General features: G+C 46.6%; 3 protein-coding genes across 3 annotated transcripts; 2 read left to right on the top strand and 1 right to left on the bottom strand.

The window, feature by feature from the left end:
• Window positions 1-1,475: 1,475 nt before the first annotated feature.
• LOC308324822 (histone H2A-like) lies at window positions 1,476-1,859 on the bottom strand (the record flags this gene model as incomplete). The annotated part of the gene is made up of 1 exon (XM_080777128.1): window positions 1,476-1,859. The coding sequence occupies one exon, from the start codon at window positions 1,857-1,859 to the stop codon at window positions 1,476-1,478; it is 384 nt and encodes a 127-aa protein (XP_080633254.1).
• A 2,982-nt stretch (window positions 1,860-4,841) lies between these two features.
• LOC308324437 (uncharacterized protein) lies at window positions 4,842-20,430 on the top strand (the record flags this gene model as incomplete). The annotated part of the gene is made up of 12 exons (XM_080776484.1): window positions 4,842-5,661; window positions 6,164-6,324; window positions 6,630-6,715; window positions 6,998-7,326; window positions 10,586-10,749; window positions 13,081-13,124; window positions 13,755-13,893; window positions 14,868-14,993; window positions 16,756-16,785; window positions 17,501-17,629; window positions 18,534-18,692; window positions 19,144-20,430. 12 exons carry the CDS (start codon window positions 4,842-4,844, stop codon window positions 20,092-20,094), a joined length of 3,138 nt encoding a protein of 1,045 aa, XP_080632610.1. The 3' UTR covers window positions 20,095-20,430.
• Window positions 8,756-9,073, top strand: LOC308324341 (ATPase inhibitor mai-2, mitochondrial-like; the record flags this gene model as incomplete). Its single annotated transcript, XM_080776383.1, has 1 exon — window positions 8,756-9,073. The coding sequence occupies one exon, from the start codon at window positions 8,756-8,758 to the stop codon at window positions 9,071-9,073; it is 318 nt and encodes a 105-aa protein (XP_080632509.1).
• Window positions 20,431-20,612: the final 182 nt, after the last annotated feature.

Below are 20,612 nucleotides of genomic sequence, written 5' to 3'. Positions count from 1 at the left end.
AGCCTATCTCCTGTTTCTGTAGCATGAGGCAGCTTGATGTACATGTACACCCCCTGGACATGACGCTAGTATGTCGCAGGGACTTACCCCCAATCCAAACCTTGATGCTGAGTGTCAAGCAGGGAGGCACTGGGTCCCATTTTTAGAGTCTTTGGTATGACCCGGCCTGGGGATTGAACCCCAACCTCCCAGTCTCAGGGCGGACACTCTAACCACAAGGCCACTGAGCTGGCTTTTGGCAGTATGGCCTACTCCAATTCTGCCATCCACCAGGGACTGGATATTAGACATGTCTTGGCCGTTTAGGACACGCTATACAGACTTTCAATGGAGGACTATGCTTCCCGCGTTTGCGCGTCTTACTGGTGTTACATGGTACATGTAAAGAGATTGTATTCAGACCTACTTTTAGACGTCTGAATTACCTTCTAAAACTGGGGTGAAAATATTCTAAATTGATTTAGATTAGATGTTGAAACAACCAACATCAAGGTGCAAATGTAGTCTATAGACGAAAAATAATTAACACTCATCTTTTACTTTTTCTAATAACAACCTAAAACATGAACATGAAAAAAAAAAACTAGAGTTGTCCTTTAATTATACGTAGGTACTTTCAACCACATATCATTTAACCATGTCAACAGCGGTCCCGAGGATCTATTTTATTCTACAGTCCTATATGGTGCACATATCTATCTATGTATGGGTGCTGGTATTCAGACAAAAAAAAAAATAGGCAAATATTAGCCCATTTAGGACTGAAATGTTATGTTGCTATACCGGTATATACTGTTGTAAATGGCAACAAGAAGAGAACCCCAAATGGGGTTCCCGCCCTGAATGGAAATTACAGAGCCTGCCACCTAAACCAGTTTGTCCAGATGAAGACTTATTCAGACATGAATGTGATGCAATGTGGTAAAATGGATAGAATATGTGATATTTAGTAAAATTGTGGAAATTCAATACAATGTATGATGACTGTTTTATGACTACCTTGACAACACAATAGTACACAACTACATAGTATAAAATTGTGCCATTACACATGTAGATTACTAAAGTATTTATTGTATCAAAACCTAATGTCATGCTAAATCCAGTTAGTTTAACCTAAAATATTGTAAACATGTTGAAATGTAAGGTGCAGCTATTCTATAATCTCATAACATTTCATACAGAGCAGTGTAGGGCCGGCTTAGTTCAGTACTAGCCTATGCAATTACTTATTGCAGCTTAACGTAAACTGTAATTGGCCTGCTGTTGCTGAACAGTTACAGTGGACTGGAGATAACTGCAAGGCTTGAGAACTAGAGGCGTCTTGTAAATATCAGTGTAGTTAAATCGTGGTTCTTTAGGCTACAAAATAAATAATTTAAGGGATGCTTCATTGGAAGTGTCTCTTATGTGGAAACAGTGGGTGGCTCTTAAAAGAGCCTTTGTAGAGTTTGTTCGGTCGAAATGAAGCGGATCTATTTCTTGGAGGCTTTCTCAGTCTTCTTGGGCAGCAGAACAGCCTGGATGTTGGGCAGCACACCGCCCTGAGCGATGGTCACTCCACCCAGGAGTTTGTTGAGCTCCTCGTCGTTGCGGACGGCCAACTGGAGGTGACGGGGGATGATACGAGTCTTCTTGTTGTCACGGGCGGCGTTTCCAGCCAACTCCAGGATCTCAGCGGTCAGATACTCGAGCACCGCAGCGAGGTACACGGGAGCTCCGGCGCCCACTCTCTGGCCATAGTTGCCTTTACGCAGCAGCCTGTGGACACGACCCACCGGGAACTGGAGCCCGGCACGGGATGAGCGGGTCTTAGCCTTCGCCCTGGCCTTTCCTCCGGTCTTTCCTCTGCCGCTCATTTTGATGTATGTTTAGTTAAATCTCAAAAGAATGTGCTGGATGAGAGGCGCGCTAGACCTTTTATATCTTCAACAACACCTCGCCTAGTACTACTGTCTATGTGCGGCTGTGCGCCCGGCCAATCAAACAAACGGATGAAGAGCGTGGGCTGAGTGTGTATGAGCTCCCCTCCAATCAGACCTAGTGGCTGAACGGCTCCTCCCAAAGAAGGAGGTTCCTGACCAGAGACTGTGCCTCAGAGAGCAGTTTGCGCCCTTTTATCTTAGCTTAGCAGACACAATTTGAAGCTGAACTTTCAATTCCTGGGTCTTTATTTTTTGTATATGCTTAGTTTATTTAATGTAACATGTAACAATAATAATGCATGTAATTGAAATTAGCCGACGGTGTGTGTGAATCAACATACATGCACAAGATTGAAATCACCTCGCCCACTCATACATTCAGCTCCACAGCGCCTCCCTGTGGGGAAGGGGAGGCATTGAACTCAACAAGATGATCCATTCATCTGCTTTTGATGAGTCAGCCTGAGCTGAGCTGAAACTGCGCATGCGCGTCGCTCTGAGGAGTGAGGAGGAGAATAAACACACAAATCCAAGAAGTTCCACAACAACGCGTGATAGAAAGGTACAGTTATTCAGTTACATTATCGGTTATTAGCAGTTATTATTAGTGTGGTTTTCAACCCTTTTCATATCTAGAACCATTATTTTATTTGTTCTGCATCTGAGCCACGGACCACCATGTGATGACATTTAGCCTCTCAGACCCAAAACTATAAGAATATTTAGTTGTCGTTGACTCGTTGGATAAGATTTTGTCCACAATTCCATGATTCTGTATTGAATGTTGGTACCATTATATTAGGAGAGATAACCGGCACACGTTGCTCAAAAGTTGTAACAATTCTCCCCTTCTACCTTATATTATGTAGACTGCTTGCAAATTAAAATATTTATATATATATATATATATATATATTTTAAACGGACATCCAGCGCATAAAGAGATGGCCATAACACATGTAACTCTGGGAGTGTACACATGGAACCAAATGGACTCTTATGAACACTCAGAGTTATATGGGGGACCTTGCAAATAAAACATTTGATTTGATAACAGCCATAGTACCAGTGATATGCCATAGTGTCGTAAATGGTGTCATGCATCATTCTGAAGAAAACCTGGAGACTGACATTCAGTAATTTGGGTCTCATGATCAAAATAAGAACATTATAATGATGGTGTGTAAACAAATACAATCTAAAATGTTACCAGATATATTGATGACCCAGTGGGCCTAAGCATAATTTGCTAGCTCACCTTCGGGCATAGCCCTACAAGCAGAACCCAATGCTACTGAAGTTTCTGACATTTTGTAGACCCAGAGCATTGGGTCCTATTCCATCTCCACCCTGCCACCAGGTATACGCACACATAAATAAATGTAAACACGTTCGGATAAGTCAATCTGTGCACTTTGACGACTTTTTTCCCCGTGTGAGGGCTTCTGAATGTGTGAACTATAAGTACATATACATACCGCTGCGAATATCTCCTGTGTCGCGGAAGCCGTTAAGTATTTTTAATCTATGTTTGATTAAAAATGTCGCTTTGCTTCTTCTCTTCCTACCTTGTTTATTGACACCTCATTGTACCGCCTATCTAGCTAGCTAGTGGCGCTATAGCTATGACAGAGCAGATCAGAGGCAGGAACGTAGCCGGCACAAGCCAACCGCACATCGGAGGCGGTACAATAAACGGTAAATAAACAAGAAGAATCAAAGCGACCAAATCGGTCAAACAAAGACAAAAATACTTAACGGCTTCCGCGACACAGGAGATATTCGCAGCGGTATGTATAGGTACTTATAGTTCACACATTCAGAAGCCCTCACAAGAAAAAAAGTCCTGAAAGAGCGCAGATTGACTTATGCGGAGGATGTTTATGTTCCGCGTTCGAAAATCCCCATACGAAAATAAAGTAACGTACAGGGACCCTACATAAAGCGTCATCCAAATTTCATAAAAGCTTTATGGAGGGTTCCGAGAGGGGCTACTTCGGGCACTGCCCGCACACCCTTAAGGAATACGAGGTCCAAGGTTTCTTTATTTTGTCTCCCAAGGAAGACATTTTTCTTGGACCCCAAGGACCCGCTCTGCAGCATACAGATACAAAACAATACACAATACAAGACAACAAAGGCACACAGTGACCCGTACAACATAAAAAAAAACACACACCAACATTTTTATATAGAAGTGTATATTTGTACGTTTCTAAATGTTCTGATGAATTGAAGATTTTTTAAAAATATATTGTATTATTCTCCCTCCTAGGAGACACGGACCGAGTAGGGAAATAATGTGGTATTTGATCATGAACATTTGTGGGGAGACAAACACCCGTCTAAAAAAAACAAACACATCTTTTCAAATCTCACAGGATTTGGAGCAGAGCAGCAGAAGATTTGGCACCACCGACGGTACCAGAGATCACGGTCTCCTCCTGCTATCCAGACGGAGAGATCTCGGTACAATCGACGGCGCGCGCTGAGAAGTGTAAGCGTCGCGACGACGTGATGTATCACCACCACAGCCAGCAACAGGGGCCGCCACAGCCACGCTACTACAGCTCCAGCCAACCCCAGCGGCCACAGAGCGGCCACTCTGCGATGGGTGACCAGGCCTGGGTGCAAGGCCTCGTCTGTGGCCCAGCCTCCCCTCAGACCAGGGGCTCCTTGGGTGACCAGGCCTGCGTGCAAGGCCTCGTCTGTGGCCCAGCCTCCCCTCAGACCAGGGGCTCCATGGTTGACCAGGCCTGGGTGCAAGGCCTCGTCTGTGGCCCAGCCTCCCCTCAGACCAGGGGCTCGATAGGTGTCCAGGCCTGGGTCTGTGGCCCAGCCTCCCCTCAGACCAGGGGCTCGATAGGTGTCCAGGCCTGGGTCTGTGGCCCAGCCTCCCCTCAGACCAGGGGCTCGATGGGTGGCTCCATGGCTGACCAGGCCTGGGTGCAACGCCCCGTATGTGGCCCAGCCTCTCCTCAGACCAGGGGCTCGATGGGTGGCTCCATGGGTGACCAGGCCTGGGTGCAACGCCCAGCCTCCCCTCAGACCAGGGGCTCCCATGGTTGTGGTGGTAGGGGTGCGGATGATAAGCAAGGTTTATACACGCCGGAAAGTGCAGAGAGAATCTTGGCCGGCGTGGGGTTATCCAACGAAGATCTCCACTTTCTGAGCCAGTTTCCCGAAGATCGGTTGAATGCTGAAAGTTTACCCTTCATCATTCGGCTTTTGCAGGCGAATAAATCAAATAAAGTCCGGAACGGAGTGGCCTCCTCCTCTTCATATTCTCAGAGTGCTTCTTCGTCTTCAGGCGCCGTCCACGACATACCCTCGTCTCCTGGCCGCTCCTTGCCAAGTACGGGACGTTCACGAACCCCAGAAGTGCCCGCTGGGTTCCACGGCTTTCCGCAGACTGCAGCGAAATGCATCGACTATGGCCACGCTAGTCCAACCACGGATGAGCCTGCAGGGAACTGCATCGACTACGGCCACGCTAGTCGATCCACCAATGAGCCTGCAGCGAAATGCATCGACTACGGCCATGCTAGTCGAGCCACCGATAAATATGGCGATAGAGAGAGCATGCCTGAAAGGCAACATGCTCGTCTGCAACCCTTCGGACTGAACGAGCGCACCGCAGAAGAGCCGGATCGCTGCAGGTCAGGCTTCGAGGTTCACGAGTCGTCGCATTCTGCAAGAGAACCTCCCCCACGGATCTACGGATCTCGTCATCCAGGTAGGTCTGTCACAATTACACGTTTAAGCTGACGATTCATTGTCACACGAATAAAATAATTGCGATTAACGATTTAATGTGTTTTGGAATGTGTTTTGGAACATGCATTGGATGCATTGGAATGTGTTGGAATGTGTTTTGGAACATGCATTGGATGCATTAATATGAATAGAAATTACATTTATGTTTGGCTCTTAGGCTTCGTAATAAAAAAGTGCACAGGGCAGATATGATAATTAACTCAAATATACCAAGAAATTACTGCAATTTTTATAAATGTTATATTTTTTTAAACGGCGGAAATAGCTGATCTACAAGCTTACAACGCGTCACAAATTGACACATTTGTGAACTTGTAGATCTGATCTTTCTGCTTTGGTTTTTTGTCTGAACATTTCTCAACATGGACATGATAACGACAATTATGACAAAAGTAATTGCGATTATCTCAAATAATTGTGATGATTTATCTTGTAACAATGGTCGACGACCCTACCTCCAGGCCGAGAGCTCGGTGGGGACGGCCCCGAACCCAGCCCTTCGTCCGGGACGTGGGGCGACCCCTCGTCGTTGACACGCAGGCGGCGTCCCGTCTTGGAATCACGCGGGACTGCCGAGAGGTCGCCCTGCGCTCCCTCCACGGCGTGTGATCCGTCAGCCCAGGTCAGTGCCAACGTGTGCCACCCTCACACCTGCTCCAGTGTTCATTTCGTCGACTAAAACTGACGAAAAATGTTAGTCGACTTTACCTTTTTTCACTGACAAACTAAATGGAAACTAAATTAAAACTAAGATATTATATGATGACTATAACCCCAATAATAAACTCCCCTCTTCTGTTAAGCCTAGAACTGGAGGTCTAGAACTTGGGGTCATGTGATCAATGACATCACAAAGGTGTTCTCTGCAGGTCAAAGAGTCACAGAAACACTACTTTAGTTTAATATGCTTTCTTTCTTTGTCTCCAGGATTGGATTGAGCATCATGAGCCAATCAGTGAGCATCATGGCCAAAGCGTGAGATACACCGACTCCTGGCATGACCCACGCAACAAGTGAGCCATTTAAACGCCACGTCTTGCAGAAGCCATACATTGCCCTCTGACGGATCTGACGGATCTGTCTGTCTGCCTGCCTGTCTGTCTGTCTGCCTGCCTGCCTGTCTGTCTGTCTGTCTGTCTGTCTGTCTGTCTGTCTGTCTGTCTGTCTGTCTGTCTGTCTGTCTGTCTGTCTGTCTGTCTGCCTGTCTGCCTGTCTGCCTGTCTGCCTGTCTGTCTGTCTGTCTGTCTGGTCTGTGTGACAACTAATCATTTTCTGTCATGTTCTAATCATGACAGCTCTACCCCTCCTGGTGGTGGCCACTCCAGGAGGGAAACGTCCCCGGTCCAAGATTGTGGCCAGAAGAACGCCCGGTACGCCCAGGAGCATCCTGTCTCCACGTCCCACTCCCGGTCTCCAGCGCCCCCTAGTCCCCCGCCTGGCAAACGTTCCTTGTCTCCAGCGACCCCTAGTCCTCCGCCTGGCAAACGCAGAAAGGCGGTTGCCTTCTCGTCTCCGTCTGACGGCCACCCAGAGCGGAGCAGAGAACGCTCCCCGGTCCGCCGCCGCCACACCGCCAAGAAGAAGGAGCGCTCCTACTGGAGGAGCCGCTCCTACCACCACCAAGGTAAATGACCCCCCGGCACTCCTACCACCACCAAGGTAAATGACCCCCCGTCTCTCCTGTCACCACTAAGGTAAATGACCCCCCGTCTCTCCTGTCACCACCAAGGTAAATGACCCCCCGTCTCTCCTGTCACCACTAAGGTAAATGACCCCCCGTCTCTCCTGTCACCACTAAGGTAAATGACCCCCCGTCTCTCCTGTCACCACCAAGGTAAATGACCCCCCGTCTCTCCTGTCACCACTAAGGTAAATGACCCCCCGTCTCTCCTGTCACCACCAAGGTAAATGACCCCCCGTCTCTCCTGTCACCACTAAGGTAAATTACCCCCCGTCTCTCCTGTCACCACTAAGGTAAATGACCCGAGGATCATATCATTTAGACTAGAAATGAGACACAAATCTAGCTTGTTTTGAGCCAAAAAGAAGAATCCGACTTATCAGCATTCTAAAGACTGCGTCCCCCACAGAAGTGGAATGTACATTTCCGGTTTTTTGTTTTGTTTTTGTTATTTCATCGCACCGCAACCGGAGTGTTATGAGGGCGTACAAAAAAAGTTTATTTATTTAAAAACAAAATGAAAGGAATTGTATTCAGTAATACCGTGTTTAACCCATTTCGGGCGGGAACCCCTTTTGGTGCTTTAAGCATTATGTTATGCTGCGGTGCGACAGCTTGGCTGACTACACTGCAGAGCTCAAGAACCTGATAGCAATCTGTGGAGGGCAGCGATCCAGGAACCCCGAGTTGGTGTTGGCTAGACCTCACTCTCGCAGCAACTAACTACTAACTAATGCTTTAGCTATTGAAAAATAGCAGATCTACAAGCTCTTAGTGCGGCACTCGGTGACGCGCTATGAGCTTGTAGGTCTGCTATTTATTTATTTATTGTGAAAATGTGGTGCAAATCTTTGAATATATATTCTTTCCGAGCGAACGTTTTTAACTCAAAGCCTTGCTTCTGGAGGGTCCCTGTTACAACATATTTTGGGGGTCGGCAGCCAAGTACATATAATTTTGGGGGTCCTTGACATGAATATGTTTGAGAACGACTGACTTTCAGAAAAGTGGCATTTTCTGAAAAATTGCATTTTGTAGAATCGTCCTTACGTCCTCGGGTCTAAATGGGTTAAGAAGTAGTGAAAATAGCCAATCTACAAGCACCGCAGTGTGTACAAAGAAATGTCCATTTATGGGTATTCCAGGACGTGGCGTTTCAGTGCGCTTCTCGCCTTTTAGTCCGAGGTCACTTCTCGCCCTCTTATACTGGTAACCCTTTCATGCCTGTATATGGAGATCCCTGATGTCACCGATATAAGACTGATGTCACAGGCCGGCCTCCGTGTACCATGGCAACGTTTAACCGCACTACAAGTACTCCGACAGCCAGTACCGCGAATCACTCCACGTCGATCGTTCATAGAGAGTAACCATGGTGAGATTCTTGAGTCCCTGCATCAGGAACTTCGTCAGCACACAGCTGCAGAGACGGGAGATGGGCGATCTGGGCTCGGGCGCGGGGAAGGGCGGAGGAGGCGGCGGCTCCATCAGAGACGCGGGCGGGGCCTTCGGGAAGAGACAGGCGGCCCAGGAGGAGATGTACTTCAAGCGCAAGGAGCAGGAGAAGCTGGCCGCGCTGCGGAAGAACCCCAAGGAGGAGATCGCCCAACACAAGGCGGAGATCGAACGTCTGCAGCGCGAGATCGAGCGCCACGAGGGGCAGATCAAGGAACTGAAGCATGATAACTGAGACCAATAAAAAACACACGTGACACATAAAGGCCAAACCACACCGATGGGTCGAGACGCAACAAAACGGTTTCTAGTGTTGTACCAGCGGTGTCGTAATAAGTGACCAGATATGACTGAGAGTCTGCCATCTCTTCACCAGAGGAGAAAAACGGAACAACCAATATATATATATATCAATTTGAAGCTATGATATCCTGCTTTCATATGACATGAAAAAATGGAAATTAAAAAAAAAATCCAAGGAGGAAAAAAAAGTGTCTGAAGCCGAGTTCACTTAAATTCGGCATACAGTAACGCAAACGTCGCTGTCTCTGCTGCTGATTTATGATCATCTGCACCTTTGTTAAATTGATGCACACACATACATACACACACACACTCCTCTCTCTGTCGCTCTAATTCATTAGTCTCATGTAGTGCAGCTGTGTCTAGTTTCTCCCGGCGGATCCTGCCTATGTCATAGAAAGCATAGGTGTCTTCTAAATCGTAAAAGTTTTCTGACAAAGTTATGTTTCTATGTCAGTGAAAAGAGAAAATATGTCGTTCCAGAGACCCCCCCCCCCCAGAAGCAAAGATTTGAGTTCAAAACGTTTGCACTGAAAGAATATATATTCAAAGATTTGCACCACATTTTCACAATTTTTCAAAAAATAGCAGATCTGCAATATCGTAGCACGGCACTCTTAAAGTTGTACTGCTCGATTCCAAAGGTGTAAATTGCAGACTTGAAAAGAAAGGAATCCAAGGCACTCCGTCTTTGGTGAAAAAGGTTCATATAATGTATTGTTTGATGAGGAAGGGGAATTAAACGGGACCTCCGCGTTTCGACCAAAAGGTCTTCGCCCGAATGAGACTAATTTAAGTCCCAAATACATGTTTTATAGAGTGCCAAAGCCCTGACATCACTTGCTCATCCCCTGGTTCTGCCTGGTTCACGGAAGTAATTTTGTTTCATATAAGCATTGTGGTCCAAAAATAAACTACCGGTAGCTCTCTCTCTGCGTTATTTTCAGAGAGGTTTCTCTGTATCGTTTGTGACAGTCAGTCACTCATATATGATACAGTCTGTTTCTTGTGAAAATGTCACTAATTCAGTAGCAGTGACAATAGCGTTATCTCTCAGTCAGTTGATTCTTCACATCCATATGAGTGAAGCGCTATAAGCAATGTAGGCAACGATGTTTGGTTGTATCGAGCCCTTTGATGTCGCCTTTCTTTAACCCATTCTGAACGGGAACCCATTTTGGTGTTATAGCATCGTGTCGTGCTTTAGCTATTGAAAAATAGCAGATCTACAAGCTCATAGCGCGCCACCGAGTGGCGCGCTAAGAGCTTGTAGGTCTGCTGTTTTTGAAAAGTTCGAAGAACGACTTGACATTTTTAGAATCTGATCTCAGGTCAGAATGGGTTAATCAGACCAGTGTGTGTCCACAGTGGAAACCTCGTATGAATCTGATCTCAGGTCAGAATGGGTTAATTACCCCCCCCCCCCCTCTGCCTCAATCTGCAGCTGCAGGGAGTTCTTCTCATGATGGTTCCAAACGTCGCCGCGACGACTCTGCCGGACGTGACGAGTGTGCCCGACGCAGACCACCGCCGCCAGCCACGTCTCCTGTGAGGACCGACCTCCGGCCTGCTGGGACCAGGAGGACGAGCTCCGACGCTGATGAAACAGTGGGTCTGATTAGGCTGTTATTTGTTAAGTTACAAAATATCGTTTTTTTTAACCCCTTTTTGGTGTTTTAACCCATTCTGACCTGAGATCAGATTCATACGAGGTTTCCACTGGACACACACTGGTCTGATTAACGAATTCTGACCCGAGATCAGATTTTCAGTCGTTCTTTTGATTTTTCAAAAAATAGCAGACCTACAAGCTCGTAGCGCGCCACTCGGTGGCGCGCTGTGAGCTTGTAGATCTGCTATTTTTCAATAGCTAAAGCATAACATAGTGCTAACACAAAAATGGGTTCCCGGCCAGAATGGGTTAAGCATTATGTTATACTTTAGCTGTTGAAAATGCATTTTTTTTTTAAATGAGGCTCAACTCTTTTGAATATATATATTATTTCAGAGCGAACGTTTTTAACTCAAATATCAAAGGGGTTCCCGCCCTGAGTGGGTTAAATGCCATTGGCGCCATTATGTGTCTGAGCAAATTGGTATTTGTGTCCTAACACAAACGTTAAATAAACAATAAACTTGCACTGCACCATCTAGGCCTTTTGAGTAAAATGATCATGGCGTCATTATACGCTACTTAATAATAATAATAATAATAATATTAAAACTTTATTTGTATAGCACTTTTCGTGACATGAAATGCAGCTCAAAGTGCTTTACAGAGCAATGGAGGGGAAAAAAAAGAAAAGCAAGGCAACGACATTAAAAAAACAAGCAGTAATGCAATACAGTGAGGACATGAATAACTAAAAATAAAAGATCAATTAAAAGCATGCTGTAGAAGTGGGTCTTGATCTGTGCTTTAAAAATGTCTACAGAGGCTGCCTTGAAGTTTCTGAATACTTGCTTTTCTGTAGCTTGACCACAAGTGGGCAGTGTAGAGTGGTGTACAATAAGCTCTAAATGGAGTAATCTAACCCATTTGGACCTGAGGACGATTCTACAAATGTCTTCTAAATCTTGACAGTTTTCTGAAAAACCCCATGTTTGTCAATTCTCAAACATTTTCATGTTTATGTATTTGGCCGCCGACCCCCATCTGAAAATATGTTGTTCAAGATCGCCAGGAGCAAAGATTTTAGTTAAAAAACGTTTGCTCTGAAAGAATATTCAAAGATTTTAATTTTCCCCCCAAAAAAATAGCAGACCTACAAGTGCCGCGCCATGAGCTTGTAGATCTGCTATTTTGCAATAGCTAAAGTATAACACAATGCTTAAAACACCAAAAGGGTTTCCCGCCCAGAATGGTTAAATGCTTCTGAACACATAGTGAACTTGTCTACCATCTGACATCATCAATGTCCAAGATATTTGACTTCGCCACAGACACCAAGAGTGTTAAAAGATAGTTTAAAATCAGGACATTTTTTTACTTTTGTCCTCTTTTGTTCTACAGATAAGAACAAGACTCTTACTGGCATTATATCCTTTTCAGTGTCATATACTCCTATGTGGAGCAGCTGCTGCTGTAGTCCAGCGCTACTTGGGCTCAGCAGTATGACTAGATCATCTGCATACATCCAATGATTGACACGGTCAATAGGTACCCAGCATACAACCAGTGCTACAAGCATTCAACTGTTGTGTCATATCAGATCATCCATATATAAATCAAAAAGATTAGGCAACAAAAAATTGGCAGCAAAAAATATGTGGTGCAAATACAATTGTAGTGTTTTACATTTATAAATTGACCCAGAAATAACAAAACGAGGTATATTTCCCTGCTTACAGTAATGTTTTGAAAGTAGCCATGTACCGATACTGTATCGGTATCGTACCCTTATTTGTCATATCGGGTCATATCGGTATCGGTGAATAGCCACCGATCCGACACAGGGGTAAGGGGGTCGACATTATGTCAGGTAAATACAATGTTAGAACATGTGGAGTTTGCTTTGGAGTTGCCCAAACTGCAAGTGCACATTTGAGTGAGGAGTCTGTTATAAACACAACACGAGATATATAGCTAGATAGCTATAAACACAACACAAGAGATATATATATATATATATATATATATAGCTAGCTATAAACACATCGGTATTCGGTATCGGCTAACACAGAAAATGATGTATTGGGATCGGATCGGAAGCGAAAAAAAGTATACCGGGACGTCCCTAATTTGAAAGTATTCCATTTAGTGTCGCGATGGCCGTCTGCCCAGCAGCTGCAGCACAGTCACCTCGGAAAACAAGGCAATGAGAGTTGATCAAGTGGAATCTATTTCCGGTTACGGCGTCATCTATTTCGAAGCTGTACGTGTGCAAAATGGTCTTCTTTTTCTGCATTTTATTTATAGCCTCGTTTCCTTTCTTCTAGACACCAGAAGCCGACCATTCAACAACAGTCGGTAACGGTAACGGGTGAGTTAGACCTTCTTTTACGAGCCTGCTTTACATGCTGTACTCTCTCACTCCACCATTCTCTAACTAAATGCTAAATGGTGCATTTATACTAGTGATGCACCGAATATTTGGCCGCAGAAAATATTCGGCAGAAAATGGCAAAAAATGCATTTTCGGCCTATTCGGTTTCGGCCCGAATAGGCAATTAATGCATTCAAAAGAGCTGTATAAATGTTTTATGGACCCATAATAGTGATTTATATTTAAGTTAAGTTTTGCCATAACCATTTATTTTGCCATAAATCAGGTAGCTTAAGGTACGGCCATGACAGCAATGGTAGGAAAAAAAATATATAATAATAATAATCATATTCGGTTTCGGCCAAGAATTTCCCTTTTGGTGCATCCCTAATTTATATAGTGCTTTTATCCAAATTGCTTTGACATTGTGCATTACATTCACACACACACAAGCACACACACACACACACACACACACACACCCCGTGTGGAAGGACCTGATCTCTGGGGGGGAGCCCGGGATCGAACTGGGAACGCCCACAGTCCACTACCGCTGATCCACTGCCGCCCACATCGTGTGTGTGTGTGTGTGTGTGTGTGTGTGTGTGTGTGTGTGCGCGTGTACAGGACGTCGTCGTTGACACAGGAAGCGGCCGCCACCGTTCTGATCAGCGGGCTGCCGCAGTGTGGCTGCACTGAGAGTGATGTCATCAAACTGTTTGGAGCTCCTCCCACTGACGTCATCCTGGCTAGGAAGCTAGGAAAGGTGAAGGTCACGCACGTGCACGCACACGCACACTCACACACACACATCGTTAGGAATGTGTGTGAAGGTGTCACACATGCATTGCAGGGAAGGCATGTAAGACCTGGTACGCATCTGTGTCACCTTATCTTTAACCCATTCTGAACGGGAACCCGTTTTGGTGTTAGCATCATGTTATGCTTTAGCTATTGAAAAATAGCAGATCTACAAGCTCGTAGCGCGCCACCGAGTGGCGCGCTACGAGCTTGTAGGTCTGCTATTTTTGAAAAATCGAAGAACAACTGACATTTTTAGAATCTGATCTCAGGTCAGAATGGGTTAATCAGACCAGTGTGTGTCCAGCGGAAACCTCGTATGAATCTGATCTCAGGTCAGAATGGGTTAAACCACTTTAACCATTATGTTTAAACTTTAGCTGTTGAAAAATAGCATGTCGTTTAGAATCTCTATGTTTAAAAAAAAATACGAACTCATATCTTTGCTTCTTGGGGGGTTCCCTCGAACAACATATTTTGAGATGAGGTCTGCGGCCAAATTAATACATAAATGGTGAAAGGTGCATTTATATAGTGCCTTTATCCAAGGTGCTTTACGTAGATTGTGCATTACATTCACCCATCCACACACACACATTCACACACCGATGGCGGAGGAAACTGGAAACCATGCACATCAGGAGCAATTAGGGGTTCAGAGTCCAGGACACTTCGACACCAACTCTGGGGGAGCCCACAGGGATCGAACTGGCAACCTTGCGGTTACCATCCGGCCACTCTACCCTGGGCCCTGAGCCACCGCCGCCACATATCATTCTGGGTCTGGGGGGTTCTTGACATGAAGAAGTTTGAGAACCACTGACATGATAGACCCGTTTTCCCCCCCAAAACTGTAAGGATTTAGAAGACATGTGTAGCATCGCGTCCTCGGGTCTTAGCAGTGTAAATCCATATGACCGGTGGTTGTTTGTCCGTCAGGCGCTGGTGGTGATGCCAGACGTGGAGATGGCGATGAAGATCAGTCGCTCTGGAGTGAAGACAAAGATCAACGACTCTGAAGTGAAGATCAGGGTCATAGAGAAGGCCGTCAGTCTCAACACACCAGTACGTACACTTCTAGAACCCTATAGGCTGCAACCCTGGCTATATCTGTCCATGTTTTACCCTGCGATGAGTAGGGATGGAGCTCGATACTCGAAAAAACCCCATAACAAGCGTATCGAGTACCCGTTATCAATACACTTTGTGTTTATCAAGCCTGCTATCTATCGAGCATAGCGGCCCATGACGTTATGTTTAAAGAAAAGGTGATCAAGAAATAAATGTAATCATCCATGCTGGCACAAACATGTTGGTCTAGAAGTGTATTGATACCTGCCAACCAGCACTGTCTCGGTAAACACAATTAGATTACGCTTTTAAAATGACAGTACACATATTAACCAGTTATCAGTTTCTTCAATATTATTGTCCAAAAGTAAAAAGTTCAATTGCCTGCCTGTCTGTTAGAAAGGTACTCTATTTCAGGCCCTCGATCAGCCTGATCGATAAGGTGCTCATTATCAATACAAGTGAACGAGGTCCATCCCTAGTGATGAAGTTAAATTCGTTCCGCTAGCTAGCAGATAACAGCTGTGTTCCGCTAGCTAGCAGATAACAGCTGTGTTCCGCTAGCTAGCAGATAACAGCTGTGTTCCACTAGCTAGCAGATAAGAGCTATGTTCGGCTAGCTAGCAGATAAGAGCTGTGTTATGCTAGCTAGCAGATAAGAGCTGTGTTCCGCTAGCTAGCAGATAACAGCTGTGTTCCGCTAGCTAGCAGATAACAGCTGTGTTCCGCTAGCTAGCAGATAACAGCTGTGTTCCGCCTATTCATGGTCCAAGTTCAGGTCACAAGTTGAAAGGGTGGTCACCTCATAGGCTGACCACCGTTTTGGTGGTCACCTTATCACCTAAAGCTGGACTATGATGAATATCTCTTCAGAATAAGAGTACCGTGGCCTGTACCCGCCCCTCTAGACCAGAAAGCACGCTGGCTAGGCCAGGCTACCCGCCCCTCTAGACCAGAAAGCACGCTGGCTGGGCCAGGATACCCGCCCCTCTAGACCAGAAAGCACGCTGGCTAGGCCAAGCTACCCGCCCCTCTAGACCAGAAAGCACGCTGGCTGGGCCAGGCTACCCGCCCCTCTAGACCACAAAGCATGCTGGCTGGGCCAGGCTACCCGCCCCGCTAGACCAGAAAGCACGCTGGCTGGGCCAGGCTACCCGCCCCGCTAGACCACAAAGCATGCTGGCTGGGCCAGGCTACCCGCCCCTCTAGACCAGAAAGCATGCTGGCTGGGCCAGGCTACCCGCCCCGCTAGACCAGAAAGCACGCTGGCTGGACCAGGCTACCCGCCCCTCTAGACCAGAAAGCATGCTGGCTGGACCAGGCTACCCGCCCCTCCAGACCACAAAGCACGCTGGCTGGACCAGGCTACCCGCCCCTCTAGACCAGAAAGCACGCTGGCTGGGCCAGGCGACCCACCCCTCTAGACCAGAAAGCACGCTGGCTGGGCCAGGCTACCCGCCCCTCTAGACCAGAAAGCACGCTGGCTGGGCCAGGCTACCCGCCCCTCTAGACCAGAAAGCACGCTGGCTGGACCAGGCTACCCGCCCCTCTAGACCAGAAAGCACGCTGGCTGGACCAGGCTACCCGCCCCTCTAGACCAGAAAGCATGCTGGCTGGGCCAGGCGACCCACCCCTTTAGACCAGAAAGCATCTCCTCAGTAATATATGACCAACGCTGATTATAACAGTCCTGATTTCCTTCAATGTTGAAATATTAATGAATTAACTAAATAATAATAATCTAACTGCCCCGCAGGTGGCGCTGTACAGACTTCTGAATGAAAACGTAAGTCTTTTTTTTTCTTCAGTGTTGATTTTGACAGCAATGTTTGATTTGGTTTCAGTCATATTCTTTTGAATTAAATTCCATTTAGTTGTCATCTTTTTAATGCTTTAGTGTTGGTCTAGTTTTAGTCGACTGAAATCTATTTTGGCGGTGCCTTGATGGCGACGTAATGGCTTATTGTGCACTTGGTTGCATGCTGAAAATAGCCGATCTACAAGCTCACAACCTCACGAACCTTTGCATACGCCTGTAAGGTCGTCGAGGCTAATAGCAATGTATTTAACCCATTCTGGACGGGAACCCCTTTTGGTGTTTTAAGCATTATCTTATACTTTAGCTAGAGGTGATCGACAACAACGGGAGGACCGCTGTTGTCTAACAACTTGCTTAGAATTAGACTTTATGATTTAGATCAAGAGTTATTAACGTTTTAAGATTTTCGGTCTCGTCGGCTAAACGGGGGCAACATTTTCGATGACGTCCCGCTGTTGGGCAACATTGAATGTTGCCCAACAGGCTGTGGAGTGATTTTTTTATATCAATAATCTCTGTCCTTTTGATCAATCTTTGTCCTGGGCACTGGTGGTGAACTCCGCTGATGGTGAACTTCGTCCTGTGCGTTCAGGGTGTTAACTGACGAGGTGGATGTGTGTTTATAGTGACCCCGGGGTCCATGTGGTTAACTGACGTGGTGGATGTTTGTTCTCGCATACAGCAGGCGCACTGGACCCGCCTGCTGGTTGTCCACAACGTTCCCGACACGCCCACCGCGGCCTCGGACGTCCGCCAGCTGGTGCGGAGATTCGGGAAGGTCCTCGACACCCTGGTCCTCAACCACAACACGGTGAGAAGGAGGAACACCTCGCAGTTGCACGCGTTAGAGCTAGTGTTTCACCCTGGTCCTCACCTCAACCACCACAACACGGTGATAAGAAACACCTTGTGGTTGTACGCATTAGAGATAGTGATTCATCCTGGTCCTCACCTCAACCACAACACGGTGATAAGAAACACCTTGCGGTTGTACGCATTAGAGATAGTGATTCATCCTGGTCCTCACCTCAACCACAACACGGTGAGAAGAAACACCTTGCGGTTGTACACGTTTAGAGCTAGTGTTTCACCCTGGTCCTCAACTCAACCATAGTATCAAACTCAACTCAAACATCCAACTCAAACACCAGCCGAAACCGAATACTAGTAATCAGGATACATCACTGAGGATACGTCCCAGTTGTGTGTGTGTGTGTGTGTGTGTGTGTGTGTGTGTGTGAGAGATCACATATCGCTTCTGGTCTACCGATCAGTGCAGAGAAAACATGATCGGGAGGATCAGCATCAGCTATTGGCCGTGGAATAAACCTTTGTTTTGACCAGAAATGCCATCAAGGAATTAGAGATAAGAGATGCCATCTGGCTGGGACAAGGAATTAGAGATAAAAAGCCATTTAAAGAAACGGATAGAGCGGGTGCGGGTGAACGAGAAATTCAAGATGGCGCGCTCCAGTCATGTCGACAACTCCAGCTAGCAACCCAGTGCTAAATAATGTGTGGAGAATCTCGACTCGGCCGATCAAAAGCTCAATAAAAGACCAATTCACGTAGATCGCCGTGATTTTGGCAAGGTTAATCCAAAATACGTAGATTTACGGAATTGGCGGGGAAACGGTTTAATATGCATGTTTGTCCTGTCCGGATAAACACAGAGTCAAGTAAAGTAATCCCTCCCTCGTTTCGTGTGCCGTCAGATCATCTGTGAGACGGCGATACGACTCGAGCATCAATTCTGCAGCTTCCGGTGTGTCCTTCAGGGAAATCCGCTGCACTTCACGTCAAACGAAGACCCCGCGCTCAAGAGCCAGGTGTACGGGCCTCTCTGGCCGGCCGTCTCCCGGGACACATTCAAGGTGAGGTCAAACCCCGGTTCTGGTATGCAGTGGTTCTTTTTCTCAAATGTGGGTATGTGTCGTGTACCCCTATAGGTTGTTACGCAGAGGTACTACACTGTGGCACATGACAAAGTGGAAAAGGGTAAAACTGGACACTGTTTAAAGTTAAATGTGCTCTAGTTGCAAGGCTTTAACTTATTGTATTCTTATTATTTTTAACTCATATAGTCTTCGATATGTTCCTCAAATGGTGCGTTATCGTTGTTTCATAGCATCGGCTGGATGTGTCCAGAATGGGTACGTTTTAGGATTCAAATACGAAAGTAGCAAAAATAGCAGATCTACTGTTGCGTGCTGAGCTTGTTTGCTACTACCCTCAAGCTAACTACCATAAAGTAATGTGGCCACACGGGGGCAGTCAAAGTGGAAAACAAATGTGACGTGTCCTTGTTGTTTTCCTGTTCTCCAGAAGGAGGAGTCACCCGGCGACAACGCCACAGACGGTGAAGGCGCGCCGCTCACGGCCCGTCAGGTGGACATCATCCTCGGGAAGTCGGTCTATCTGGAGGCGCTCCGCGAACTCCGCGAGGGCAAGGTCTTCGGCTTCCACTGTAAACTCTGCGACATCCCCATCGCGCAGCGCGGAGGCAAAGGCAACGAAGCCACAAACAAACACCTGAAGTCGAGGGAACACGTCGCAGCTTTACTGCTGGAGAACCAGTCGGTAGCGGTCAGTAAGGCGGTCAGTAACGGCGTCGTTAGCCAGCAAGAGGAAGACTCAAAATATGTTGAAGAGGTTAATAAAGGCCGCGGCGTTAACGAGAGACGCTACTACTGTCACCTCTGCGAGTGCTACATGAACGGCCCCAACACTAGAGACCAACACCTGAAGGGGAAAACACACGCCGCCAAACTTCGGTGGGGGTATGACCGGGGGGGGATTTGGGTTGGACATGGTATTGTTAAAGAGCGTCAGCACATCCATTCGTCTTCAACCGTTTATCCGGAGTCGAGTCGCGGGGGCAACGGTTCCAGCAGAGATATTGAAGTTGGAGAAGGAAAGGGTAAAGACAGGCGGGATGTTAGGGTTGGACATCGCATTGTTAAAGAGCGTCCGCCCATCCATCCGTCTTCAACCGCTTATCCAGAGTCGGTTCGCGTGGGCAACGGTTCCAGCAGAGATGGTGAGGTCACAGAGCGAAAGGGTAAAGACTGGTACGATGTTAGGGTTGGGGAGGATCTTTCCAAAGCCGCTCCCACGCGAGTCTGCGACCCGGAAGCGGTCGCGAAGGCCGGCGCGGTGAAAGCGTCCCTCTCCAAACGACGCCGAGAGAGCGGCGACTCAGACAAGATCAAAGCGGCAGTTCAACGCTGGAAGAAAATGCAGGGTTCGCTCAATGTTGATAGTTTTAGTAGATAACGGTGGCGTATGTGTGTTTGACTAGGGATTGACTGGCCTGCTGAATTATACTACAATGACCACAATGCTTTGGTGCACTGCCCCTGTGCCCCACCTTGTGAGCCGGGGGGGAGGCTGCGTGAGGGTGTGATCTACATTCTCACAACATACCAGCACGGTGCGACCTTGGGCGTGTTTCAAAAATGTAGGCTAGTTGATATTTGGGCTTGCATCCAAGTTCCAGCTGTTTTAGTTGTTGTTTAAACAAGTGGTTCTCAACCACTTTCATGTCAAGGACCCCCAAATGAATGTTCCACGGAAACCCCATCCGAAATTATAATTTGTGCCAAATATATTATGTGCTATTAAATGTTTCAAAAATAATCCACATTGTGCAGTTTATTTCCCTCCAAGATTTTTTGGGGGAAGTAGCCGATCTACAAGCTCACAATGCGTCGCAAGCTTGTAGATTGGCAATTTTCAGCATGCAACCAAGTGTAAAATGACTTGTACTGGATCTCTTGTCCACTAGTCCCTAT

Source organism: Protomyctophum bolini, assembly GCF_963924005.1.
Source record: "Protomyctophum bolini genome assembly, chromosome: 11".
Taxonomy (NCBI): domain Eukaryota; kingdom Metazoa; phylum Chordata; class Actinopteri; order Myctophiformes; family Myctophidae; genus Protomyctophum; species Protomyctophum bolini.
The sequence above is the reverse complement of the archived record's forward strand: the minus strand, read 5'-3'. Positions and strand labels throughout refer to the sequence as shown.